Source organism: Camelina sativa, chromosome 17 (assembly GCF_030686135.1).
Source record: "Camelina sativa cultivar CO46 ecotype springtype chromosome 17, ASM3068613v1".
NCBI lineage: Eukaryota > Viridiplantae > Streptophyta > Magnoliopsida > Brassicales > Brassicaceae > Camelina > Camelina sativa.
Window position 1 is genome coordinate 2,141,545 of NC_141896.1, and position 13,165 is coordinate 2,154,709.

The 13,165-nt window shown below is 33.5% G+C and overlaps 1 protein-coding gene and 1 pseudogene across 1 annotated transcript; both read left to right on the forward strand.

Annotated features, from left to right (window-relative positions):
- Positions 1 to 4,117: 4,117 nt before the first annotated feature.
- Positions 4,118 to 5,575, forward strand: LOC104754731 (galactolipase DONGLE, chloroplastic pseudogene; annotated as a pseudogene).
- A 3,245-nt stretch (positions 5,576 to 8,820) lies between these two features.
- LOC104754732 (transcription factor bHLH128-like) lies at positions 8,821 to 11,785 on the forward strand. The gene is made up of 6 exons (XM_010476998.2): positions 8,821 to 9,507; positions 10,441 to 10,736; positions 10,846 to 10,974; positions 11,077 to 11,142; positions 11,248 to 11,316; positions 11,449 to 11,785. The coding sequence occupies exons 1-6, from the start codon at positions 8,826 to 8,828 to the stop codon at positions 11,503 to 11,505; spliced, it is 1,299 nt and encodes a 432-aa protein (XP_010475300.2). The 5' UTR covers positions 8,821 to 8,825; the 3' UTR covers positions 11,506 to 11,785.
- The last annotated feature ends 1,380 nt before the right edge of the window (positions 11,786 to 13,165 follow it).

A 13,165-nucleotide genomic window follows, 5' to 3' on the forward strand; every position in this document is an offset into this window, starting at 1 on the left:
TTGTACATTTAAGGGCTGTTTCAAATTTGATCATTTAGATCCCCGTCTGTATAAAATTGCATATGACACTACTATGGACTTCTATGGTTTTGACTATCATTCTAAAAATTTTGAACATAATTTTTTTTAAACAAATTATATATACATATATATATACTTTTAAATAATATTTTAGGTTTGAACTAAAATAAATAAAAGGACTAAAATCTAAAGTCCACAAAGTCCTCACCTCTTCAAATGTTGTAATATTAATGTTTTCCACCAAAGTTTTGAAGAATTCCACCTTATTCCTCAAAGTAGATGTTACCATTTACACCCAAAATGGATATGTTTACTATTAATATGTGTAAAGTATTAATAGTAACCCCCAAGAAAAAGAAAAAGAAAAATAACTTATACTGTAAATTTTTATATAATTATATATCTATATGGATGTATTATTACTTCACAAGAATATGATTACGTTACGTATGTGGATATTTTTACGAATGATATAAAACAATAAATAAAAATCGAATCTTAGTGTAGACGAACATATACAAAATATATAAAACATTCATTATGTTCCAAAAGAATATCTTTGACTTGCACTTTTCTGCTAAGTGGATCATGGTTCATGGATTTACCCCATTCTTCAATTGTCTACTTTTTCCCTTTTTATTAAAAAGAAAGAAGTTATGTTACATATTTAAACATTAAACCTTGCATACACAATTACACATAGAGTAACATTCATATAAATTGATATTGTTAGGTGGAAAAAGTTAGATAAGACGGTTTGGGATGGTAGCAATGGAAAGGTTCGGACCCTTTGGAAGGTTTGGGATGGTGGTATGGTACTAATGATGATAAGACGGTTCTTTTGGGAGCTCGCAGTTTGCGACGTAGTCCCTCCCCTCTCCATACGGAGTTTCAAGCCTTGATATGGGGTATGGAGTCTCTTCGTGCGGCAGGGATAGATTGTCCCATTTTTGAGTCTGATAGTTCAGAGTTGGTGGCAATGGTGCAGGCTCCCGACGACTGGCCAGCCTTCTCGCATCTGTTGGAAGAATTCCATTCGCTAAAATCATCCTTCTCCTCCTTCACTTTGACCCAGATTCCGAGGACTTCTAACGTGCGAGCTGATTGTCTGGCGCGCTCTTCTAGATCTTTAGTTTCTGCACTTACTTTTGTAAACTCTGCCCCTCCAAATTGGGCAACCAATTCTGGAGTCACATTTTAATTTATTTAAATGTTTGGTAGAAAAAAAAAAAAAAAAAAAGTTAGAAACATATGCAAGCTTATCTGTAGTTTTGTTACTACACATTTTTGGTGATATTTGTTTGGAATTAATTGGTGTTTCAATTGTAATTCTAAAATCATACTTTGATGTCAAAAAAAAAGAACTAAATTATAATCCTAAATTGAAAAAGAAAATTGATATAGTATAAGGAATTATATATATATATAAAAAGTTGGGAGTTCAACGGACACAAGAATAAGTCAAATAAGGAACAAAGCAAAACTTAGGAAACTTGTTTGTTAGAGAGATCAGCTCTGTAGCTTTTTCAGTCTCTGTCTCGCTGCTGCCTCCATTCCTAACATTTGCATTTATTTTCTAAAGTCAAACTCTCTATTTCCTTGCCGCGTAAAACTCTTCCTTGTAGTTCGTGCCCGAGGAAAAAAAGATTACACTCTTTCTTGTTTATCTTTTCCTGTATTTTTTCTTAAATTTGTCATTGGTTCTTTAGAAAAATGTTGTAGGAACAGAAAAAGAGCAAAGACTGTCTCTGGACTCTCCGTTGGCAATATAAAGAAAAAAAGAGAGTCCTGCCTCCAATCAAATTAAGTAGACAGCTATTGAGACGATTAAAGGATGGATCGGACTAATAACAATTAATACTACATTGAAGTGTGGGTTAATCCAACCAGCTAAACACGTAGATAACTGCAGTTTCGGTTTTGTTGATGACAAATGATTGTTTCGGAAAAAAAAAAGTGCTTTTGTGAAACCCATTATCGTAAAAAAGATGTTTTTGAATTAAAATAACATGCATATTAAAAGACAAGTGACATACTGCAAAACTTTTCTTCTTATTTTCTATTACATATATATAAATGTCAACGTCATTATGGTAAAAAATAATATATATATATATATATATATATGTCAACCTCGCTCGGAGAATGTCAATATATGTGTTATAATTATATATTGTGAATTAGAAGTAGATAGAACTTTATAGCTAATGAGGTGGGTGAAGTCCTCGACCTCGACTGATACCGTGGTCCGTACGTGTTTAAATTTTACCCTTTTTTTGTTCCTCCTTGGACAATAATGAATTTGCCATTAACCCTTTGCTTTCAGATGACACGCGTAAACATAGACTCTGTGTGTGTGTGTGTGTGACTGTGTGGTAGCGTCATTGATCCTTGTAGAGAAGACACCCATAGTTCTCCTTCTTCTTTAAACGTCACGCACTATAAAGCAAAGGCATTACTATAGATTTATCATATGGGTCCTTTATACTTCTTCAGTTGCCAATAGACTCAAAACATTAATTAAATTAAATGAAGTTATGCTTAAAAAATTTGAAAAATCAAACGAAATGAAACAAAGATTACATGATAGTAGAAACAGAGAGGGAACAATAAATAATGATGCGTCGAATAAATATGAGGCTAGCTACCTTGATATGGGTTCTTTTATTGCCATCAATGTATAAATGTACTTTATGAAAGAATGACCCTGAACTTTACGTCATTTATGACGACAAATTGTAACAAATTCCTACGTTGAATATTATTCTACTCGTTAAAAGTGTTGCTAATTACATATGGCAGCACAAAGTTCACGATATTCATAACTCTTAATTTTTCACTATTCACAATAATCAACAAAACTATTAGTCTTGGTTCAACTGTGAAACTTATTTTGTTACTTATTATTTATGTAAAAACATAAAATGCCTCTAGTTCGACATATATATCACCACCACATGCGACACATGGTGATCCAGATCCGACAATTATAGTTAGTTAGTTTTTTTTGACAACTTTCCTAATTGATTTTTTTAAAATGATGGTATTTTTTTTACAAAAATGATTAAATTTTTTTCCTTTTAATTAGTATATTTAAATACGTAGCAAGCAACAAATCCCAAACTTGTGAAAGAAATACCAAAATGAAAAAGTAAAAACGATAACGCAGAGAATAGAGAATGACGTTTAGCGTTAGGATTTTGACCTTTTTTATTTAGGAAACAGCATAGAAAAAACCCTCACTGGACCTTTCTCCTCTTCCCTTTCAGTTTCAGATCTCTTTGCTTCTTTATTCTTTTCTTTTCGTCAGATTAATTAACACTAGAGGATAATTACTGTCAATCTTTTTGTTAGTTTTACACTCATTAATTGCAGTATAAACTTTTTACCTAAATCTATTTTCTCGTTTTTTCCAGTATGATTTACCTGAACATTTATGATCACGGCACGACATTGTTGATCAAGTTAAGCCATGACCATTTATTTTGTGGAGAATACTGTAGAAATGTTCTACGTATATACATATATATCCCAGTGACATTTTTGAAAACTATGGAAAGACTTAAGAAAAAAATACCATAATCAATTTATCTTTTTTGTTTAGCTTTGTTTTTCCCTAAATTAAACAAAATTTCTTATTTTAAAGGTTCCGATTTATTTTTCAAAAACTTCTTTCATATCCATCATATAAATTTTGTAGTTGCATATATCAACGAACACAACCTTAGTTAAATTTTATTGTATTTTTTCTTTATTGTATTCTCTTTTTGTCCTGTTACCGAGTATAGTAAAGTAGTATATTAGACGAGAAGCATGAGGCGTGAACAGAAATTATAAGATTAGTACAAAAAATGATTAATAATTAGAACCGACCACATTAAAAATTAATACTTGTCTCCCAACAATTGAATATTATTAGTATTAAAATTTGTACCAACGATAACTTTTTGAATATTTAATGCCTCAGTCAATACTCGCCGAACATATATCTGTTGCTTTATCTCTCTCCTCCATCTCCCCATTCACATTTCACTCTCTATAAATAAGCCTCTCACTCATTGTTCTCTCTTTATACTTCAACCAACTGCCCTATATCTCTTTGCTTCTCTCCCTCTCTCGACACTGCCGTCCATCAATGGCGGTCAAAGCATTCACTCACAACACTATCTATTCTCCATCTTTAATTAGAGACAAAACTCCTCAACAGAAACACAATCTTGGCCATTTCTCCCCCTCCAAGAACACCGCTAAAAGACTCGTAGTCTCTTCTTCTATAATGTCCCCTCCGATTCCATCTTCTCCGCTCGCCCCTCCTTCTTTTTCTTCTTCTTCTCAAGTCGCTCCTCCTTCTCGAACACCTGCAGCAACTCTACCGTTGTCTCGGGTTTGGAGAGAGATACAAGGAAGCAATAACTGGGAAAATCTCATTGATCCTTTAAGCCCTATTCTCCAACAAGAGATTACTCGCTACGGGAACTTACTCTCCGCTTCTTACAAAGGGTTTGATCTAAACCCTAACTCCAAACGTTACTTAAACTGCAAGTATGGCAAAAAGAACTTGCTTAAAGAATCCGGAATCCATGACCCTGATGGCTACCAAGTCACCAAGTATATCTACGCCACACCAGACATCAACCTCAACCCTATCAAGAACGAGCCTGAACGCGCACGTTGGATCGGTTATGTAGCAGTTTCTTCTGATGATTCAGTGAAACGTTTGGGGAGGAGGGATATTGTGGTGACGTTTCGTGGCACTGTGACCAACCCTGAGTGGTTAGCTAACCTAATGAGCTCTTTGACTCCGGCTAGGCTTGATCCTCATAACCCTCGTCCTGAGGTCAAGGTCGAGTCCGGGTTCTTAAGTTTATACACATCCGGTGAGAGGGAGAGCAAATTTGGGCTAGAAAGCTGCCGTGAGCAACTTCTCTCCGAGATCTCGAGGCTTATGAACCAGCATAAAGGCGAGGAAATGAGCATCACGCTTGCGGGACATAGTATGGGAAGTTCTCTAGCTCACCTTCTAGCTTATGACATAGCGGAACTCGGTATGAACCAGCAAAGAGGCGAAAAAGCTGTTCCCGTGACCGTGTTTTCGTTTGCGGGTCCTAGGGTTGGTAACTTGGAGTTCAAGAAACGGTGTGAGGAGCTAGGAGTTAAAGTCTTGAGGATCACAAATGTAAACGATCCGATCACGAAACTTCCTGGTTTCTTGTTCAATGAGAATTTCAGATCTTTAGGTGGTGTTTACGAGCTTCCATGGAGCCGTTCTTGCTACACTCACGTGGGAGTCGAACTCACACTCGATTTCTTCGACGTACAAAACATTTCTTGTGTCCATGACCTCGAGACTTATATCAATCTAGTAAACCGTCCAAGATGCTCCAAATCGGCGGTTCACAAAGACAATTTTGGCGGCGAGTTTTTGAATAGAACAGGTGAGATGATGTCCGGTATGGGACGACGTCGAGCGTTGCAGCTAAGAAACGCAGCGACTAATGCGGCATATTTACTGTGTTCTGTATCCAATCAGATGTTGTATTATAGTATATTTTAGGTTTATATATAGATTGATCCAAGCTAAAAAATTTGGGTATTTTTTAAGATAGGACAAATAATTGTAACCCTATCTTTTACGTAGCAGGTACATGTTGTTGTATATGCATTTAAGATGGTTTGTGCCAGATCTTTTTTTTTTTTTTTTTGGGTATGTGAATATCATCATTACACGAAGCACTTTACGAAAAAGCATAGATCGTTTCTATTTTCCAGAACTAAGATTAATTCTTGTATCAGATCTATTAGCTATATATGTCAAGTGTGAACAAAAGTTTTCATTTTCTTTTGTATGTCCTCTTTGTACTCATGATATGTTCTTAAGTTCTTTGCGTTATCACTCTAATTATATTGGCTAATACAGACTAGTCCCTCTATACGTTTCCACCTTCTATATGATAAGACATAATCAATTCACATTTTACATTTTAGTGTTTTTGTTGTTTTCTTTAAATTCACAGTAAATATTTTCTTAGAAAAGAAACAAGTGAATAAAAATAAGAAGTTTGTATTAATTTAAGCACAAAAATATTTCATTGCGTGTCTTGTATACTGGATACTGTTGCTCTTGCAACCAACTACTACAATTTCTTTATTTGTTATTATTATTATATATGAGTTCACAGTATAATACTTTTCTTTAGTTTATATAGTTCTCAACATTTGAAGTACAAAAACCGTCAAAACTCAAGATTATGAATGAAGAAAGGGACATCCCAATCTGGCGTGTACATATATACCAGCATGGTGTGTATGTCTCTATTCTATTTCTAATCCATATATGGTTATTTATATTTTTATAGTAGAAGTGACGAGAGAAACTAAATTATTAAGCAATAAATAATGGCCAAAGACAAAGCCATTTTTCAAAACTTCAACATCGTTGTAAGATAAAAATGGCCAAGAAGAAATCATTTGTCAACGTTTCAACATCGTTGCAATATATAATGTAATGTTACGATTTTTTCCAAATAATCAAAGTTTCATACATAAGTTGATTTATATGCTTAAATTTAATCATCGAATCTATACAATATAAAAACAATGTTAACCATATATATTAATATATATATATATATATATATATATATATATCACTACAGTATATGTCTATATTATTTGTCAATGACAGCAATGGGTCTTATATACATGTACATATGTACCTACAATCTCTATCTATATTTTTCGATTTTGTATATGTCAAGTGTGTCGTTCTCTCGTGTTATGCGAGGACGGAGGATCTGTATCTCATATTTTTAATTGCAAGCTTATTTACAAATATATATATTATACTATATATATATTTCCTGGTTAAAGTAATATGCTATAGTACAGCTCTTTAAATTTTGAAAATGTTATTTACTAGAGAAATGGTGAAAAACATGTTTATGTGAACAAATTGAGTTTTCGAAGGAAGTTATGCCGCTAATTTCCAATTTAAAAGAGAAACATACAAAACACTCTTCATGAACATGGTAAAAACTAAGAATTGTGTTTCTTCAAAGTAATCAGAATGAAATATTGATGAAAGAGACCGGGTTTGAAAGAAAACGGAGCATTTCAGGCAATGAAATCTTGAAGTTTGATTTGGTGGTATAATCCAAGATTTGATCTGATTGGCAAATTCATGAAGATGGGAAGATGTTCTGATAAAGTCAGACAATGTAATATGAAGATGTTCTTATAAAGTCAGACAATTAATGTAAATGGACTGAAGAAAAAACTTCATTCATTTTACACACAAAAAAAAAAACTTGACATATTATAGAAATAAATAAATAAGAATCAAGAGAAGAGAAGAGAAGAGAAGAGTAATCTCCATTCGTGTTTTGTCGTATGCAGTGACGTGATTTTGTTTATCGAAGTCGGTCGTCTATGATTTGGACAATTTATAGTTGTCTGATTAATGAACTGCATGCATATATGTGATATTCCATTGTAATACTATTTTGCACGTGCATCGCTTCCTCAATACTTTTGCATGCTTATATATATATATATAGTATTATACTTTCAAATTTTATACAAAGTCATTTAAATTAACAACAAAAACTGAATTAAAGAAAAGAATCCAATATTGTAGTTTTTTACAATTGAAAACTTATATATATATAGTAGTATTAATTACTTTCAAATTTTATACAAAGTCATTTGAAAGATTGGTTACAGGTTTGAGGTTACATCATTCAGCTAGAGATATATATGTCAAGGATAATAAAAAAAATCACATGCACATATATATATAAGCAGAGTAAATAATTCAAACATTGAATTTCTTACGAGTTACGAATCATGCATGCACATGCCTATGGGGTCAATTGTCAAATAAGGGTGGGGCTGGATTGGAAAACACAATTTGGAAGAATGTTGTAAATATTCTTGCATGCGCGTCAGATCGATATACATATATCCAGTTTGTGTGTTTATATAAAGGGACTTCACTTTTTGGAAAACGTTTATTTTATTTTGCATGCAGACTGATATCAGCAAGCTGTAAGTAATTAAGAGAGTCCGTACGCATCTTAATTACGACTTCTTTTTTTTTGGACTGTTAACAGACAAGAGGAGATATATATCATTTGAATTTTCTTCTTTCCTTTTATGGATATATATACATACATATTTGATATTTGTTTCGAAAATGAGAGTCGTGTGAGGGAAGAAATGTCCACCTTCGTGAGCACTTCGTTATAACGATTACGAAGAAGGAAAACGTGGCTTTAAAGTATAAATTTTGGAGGTTTTTAAAGTAGGAGTAATTGTCACTTTCAATGATTTTTATGCATGGTTTGAAGTTAATATTCTTCAATTTTGCATTTTTAATTTTAATATATTTTTATTAATCAGAGTTGGTAAAAACTGTGTAACGTGTTCTCTAGTCCTAAACTAACCAAATTAAAACGCTGGATTTGATTTTGAGTGAGATCGAATCATTAAAATCTCCAGCTAAGTTTGATATATACTAGTATGTGTTTATTCTTTTATTTGATTGATTTTTTTTTTTTTTGTTACAGATTAATGAAACTCCTGAGTTCGAGTTAAACAGAGAAGCCTTTTGAAATCTTGGCCCAAAAGCCCAAAAGGTGACTAAGTTAATCGATAACAAAAAGAAAAAAAAATAATAATAATTAAAGGTCTGATTGGCTGAGCTTAGGTTCGCAAGAGATCACGTGAGGCGCACATGTGACATCCATCGAATGAGCCAATCACCGAAAAGTGAAGACTCCTTTTTATTACCCCATCCAGAAAAAATGAAGAAAAGAAAAAAAGGCATCTCTCTCTCTCTCTCTCTCTCTCTCTCTCTCTCTCTCTCTCTCTCTCTCTCTCTCTCTCTCTCTCTCTCTCTCTCTCTCTCTCTCTCTTTTTATTTTCTTTTCAACAAAAACCAAATAACTTTGCTTTGCTTTGCATTTGCATCTCTCTCTCTCTTCTCTCTTCTCTCTCTCCATTTGGCGATAGAAGTCATGTACCAATCATCTTCATCCACGTCATCATCATCGCATAGATCATCGCTTCCCGGCGGCGGAAGCGGAGGAGGACTGATCCGATACGGGTCAGCACCGGGATCGTTTCTAAACTCTGTGGTGGACGAAGTCATCGGAGGGTCAAACGCTCGTGACTTCACAGGTTATAATCAGCCTTCTGATAATAACTTCATCGGTAATTTCTTCGCCGGAGCTGACTCATCCTCGCTGAGATCCGATTCGACTACTTGTGGAGTCAACTCATCATCCGACGGACAGAAACATAATAATAATAATAAAGATGTCTTCCTCGACAGATCCTACGGTGGTGGATTCAATCATGAGATCTCGCAGCACAAGAGCAACGAACTCGGTGGTGGATCAGGATCAGGATCAGGATCTTACTCTCTCGCTAGACAACGTAGCTCTCCCGCCGATTTCTTCAGCTACCTCGCCGCTGATAAAAACAGTTAGTTCTTGAATTTTTCACTTTTTTATATATTTTTTTATTTTATTTTCAAGAAACTTTAAATTCCAAATATAAAGACAGACACTGAACTCTAGGACTTTAGGATTTGCCAAAATCGGAATGTAGTAGTTATGAGATAGTATGGGTTATGATCACATCATCCAATCCATTTGGCTGCTGAATCAAAAGATCCATTATTATTATTACATTTAGGTTGAAATCTAACTGTAGGAGGCTATCTGCTGAGGGTATTTTGGGTATCTTACTATAACAGACTGTATTATACGATACGAAGTCCATATATAAATAAATAAGTTGACATTGTGTTCTTTAGGGGTCGTTGCTAGTTTTTTTTTTTTTTGTTTTAGCTTGGTTGGTAACTGTGCAGGACGTGATCCTCGTATTTTTAAAATGACTAAAACGCCCTTTGATCCGGACCACGTGCTTTAAAAAAAAAATACAGCAAAAAATGTGCCTCGGTTTACCCTTTGGGATATTAGTATTTTAAATATCTTCGACGAGGAATCCCAAAAACACACCAAGTTGCATTTTTTATTACAACAAAGAGGATTGGATTTTTTTAGTTACTGACCAATAGTATTTATGCTGACGTGGCGAAATTTCATTGGTTGTTTCGAAGATTATTTAAATGGAAAAGCGATAGATCTAGTTGGTGGTGGATCTGTTTCCTTTTGTATTTTGGGTTGCTTTCGTTTGGTCCTGATGATTCGTGCCCTTTGCCTTCGTTGTTATCTCTAATTTTATAATATCTTCCACCAAGCCTGGATGTGACTTCCAACACCTTACCGTGTCATCGGTCTGAACCGGCACTGAAAACTAAACCGTTATTTTATAAATTTATTTGTTGTGAATGTGACTTCCATGTGTATGATGCAACGTTATTAAACTATATAGTTTTACTTTGTGAATCAGATTTCGCATTGAACCAACCAACCAGTGATTATAGTCCGCAAGGAGGGTCGTCTAATGCGGGACGAGGACATTCGAGATTGAAGTCTCAGCTAAGCTTCACGAGTCACGATTCTCTGGCTCGGATCAACGAGGTCAATGAGACCCCTGTCCACGATGGTTCAGGCCATTCGTTTTCGGCTGCTAGCTTTGGTGCCGCCGCTACTGATTCTTGGGATGATGGTTCCGGTTCAATAGGGTTTACCGTCACCCGACCTAATAAACGGTCCAAGGACATGGACTCAGGTCTCTTTTCACAGGTACATTTTGTTTGTTTCCTTCCATGTGGGTTTGAATTTTTGTCGTATATATATATTTATTTGTTGGTGTGCTCAAACTTGCTGAATCTTTCTATCATTGGTTTTGCAGTATAGTCTTCCTTCAGACACTTCAATGAACTACATGGATAACTTCATGCAGCTTCCTGAAGATTCTGTACCCTGCAAAATCCGGGCCAAGCGCGGCTGCGCCACCCATCCAAGAAGCATCGCCGAGCGGGTCAGTCAAATCACACTTCTTTCTTTATTTAGCGGTGGATTATTTAGCAGCAAATTCGTCGCTAACTTAATTTATTTATATATATACTGATGATTCATATAGGAGAGGAGAACGAGAATAAGCGGGAAACTAAAGAAGCTACAAGATCTTGTCCCCAACATGGATAAGGTTACTTTGAAAATCTTATCAAATTTAGTATGTAGATATATTAACATTATTATGAAAAAAGTGTTTATTTACTTATACGATATTGCTTGTTATTGATTTTCTTAGCAAACAAGCTATTCAGACATGCTGGATTTAGCTGTACAACACATCAAAGGTCTTCAACATCAACTTCAGGTCTCTCTACAAAACTATCAATTATCTTCTTCTTTTTTTTTGTCTGTTTTAGTTCAGCTGAATCCCTTTTCAGAGTTCTCTCTAATTCATCTGTTTATACTTATACTTACACATCTTCATCTACAAACACAGAATTTGAAAAAGGATCAAGAGAATTGCACGTGCGGATGCAGTGAGAGACAAAGCTAGCTAGCTGCAACCCTAACGGTAGGGATTATCCTAGCTAATTTTATTTTTGTTGTTTCCGATATTTAATTATCATATGTGGTTTGATAATATAAGAGAATTAGTGAAGATGTAAATAAATAGATTATTAAATGCCTAATTCTCTTATAAAGTTCTCATTCGTTATCATTATAAGATAGAACATTGACAATTGTTTATTATGTCTTTTTTTTTTCTTTTCTTTTCCAAGTGTTGTCCTAATGATGTTGCTTATTTTATAAGAACTTTGCTGTGAATTCCAAAATCAATTTGAGTTACAAGCAAAGCAATTATCTTTCATTATTTGGTTTTCTAATCCTCTGTTTTTTGTTGTTGTTGTCATAAAGTAAATTCTGAGACAAAAGATTTGAGGTGTGTGACTAATTCCAAGTTTACTGTAACCAATAAATACATTAAAAAGCAGAATTCACTTACACCAAAATGAATCTCTTTGATCATGCACTGGTTGTTTTCTCGGTGAAATTAAGATATGATGACCATGGGCACATTTAGAAATAAAAGAATGCAACTAGATAGACGTTACTAAAGAAATGTAAGTATATATATTGCCTAAGCCAACATAACCGGTATAAGACTTTTGTTTGTAGAGAATGTAGATTGCAATCTTCTAAGCCATGTAAAGAGTAGTGGCTGAGACACTCAACCATAATTACCTGATACAAAGCATGACTTAGCTCTTGCCTTGCAAGCTGGTCTAATACTGTTACAGAGTCGTTAATGGAGTTAAATTTTAATCTTACTTTATATATAATGATTAAATGAAAAATATTAATCTTACGTTAATGGAGTCATTATGAAAAATATTCTGAGTTAATTGTCGTGGACACAATACCCAAAACTTTAGATTCAACACTAGCAAATCTACCAACAAATTAAAATATGATGTAATTTTAGACCAACAATGATTAAATGAAGTATTTTTCTTCCGATAAAAAAACTATATATTAAACGTCCAAATAAAAAATAGATCAAGTATTTTTTTGGATTTTTACCAAAAAGAAGTATCATCAAAATATAAAGATTATTTGAGATACTTTACAAGCTCATAGAAAAACTGATCAACAAGATTATAGAAATCTCTCTAACAATTGTTTAGAATATTTCAATCTATTTACCAAAAATTTGAATCCAGTAACATCTTCTAAACAAACTAAAATTATCCATCATTTCTAATGTAATAATGCTAACTTTCATATAGTATCTTCTATGATGCTTTCCTAAGTACTATTTCCAAATTCAATATAGCTACTATATATTATTATAATTTTTTTGAATTTATTTTCTAATCTTTTGATGCCAAAATTAATTTACACCAAATGTTTGGATTTGTGCCAATAATAATTTTTGACATGAGAAAGATAGAGAGAGAGTAGTTAACTCTTTAGCAAATCTTGTACACATATTGTTATTTTTAAAAATTATTTCAATTTCTTTTGTAAGTTTTTTTTTAAAAAAAAGAACTCAATTTCTTTGTTATGTTATCAAAAAGTATTTTCTAAAACAAAATGAAGAAATATTTTAATTTTTATTATCCATGATTTTTTAATATAATAAAGAAATTCTATAATTTTATATAAATTAAGCACTTTTCGAAATGACTATCAACAACCTCTCCAAATAATCT

Bases quoted from the DNA above. Each gene is read 5' to 3' on its own strand.
- LOC104754732 (XM_010476998.2), top strand. From the start codon at position 8,826: ATGAAGAAAAGAAAAAAAGGCATCTCTCTCTCTCTCTCTCTCTCTCTC. The intron at 11,143-11,247 runs GTTACTTTGAAA...TGATTTTCTTAG, and splicing joins TTGTCCCCAACATGGATAAG to CAAACAAGCTATTCAGACAT. The intron at 11,317-11,448 runs GTCTCTCTACAA...CTACAAACACAG, and splicing joins GTCTTCAACATCAACTTCAG to AATTTGAAAAAGGATCAAGA.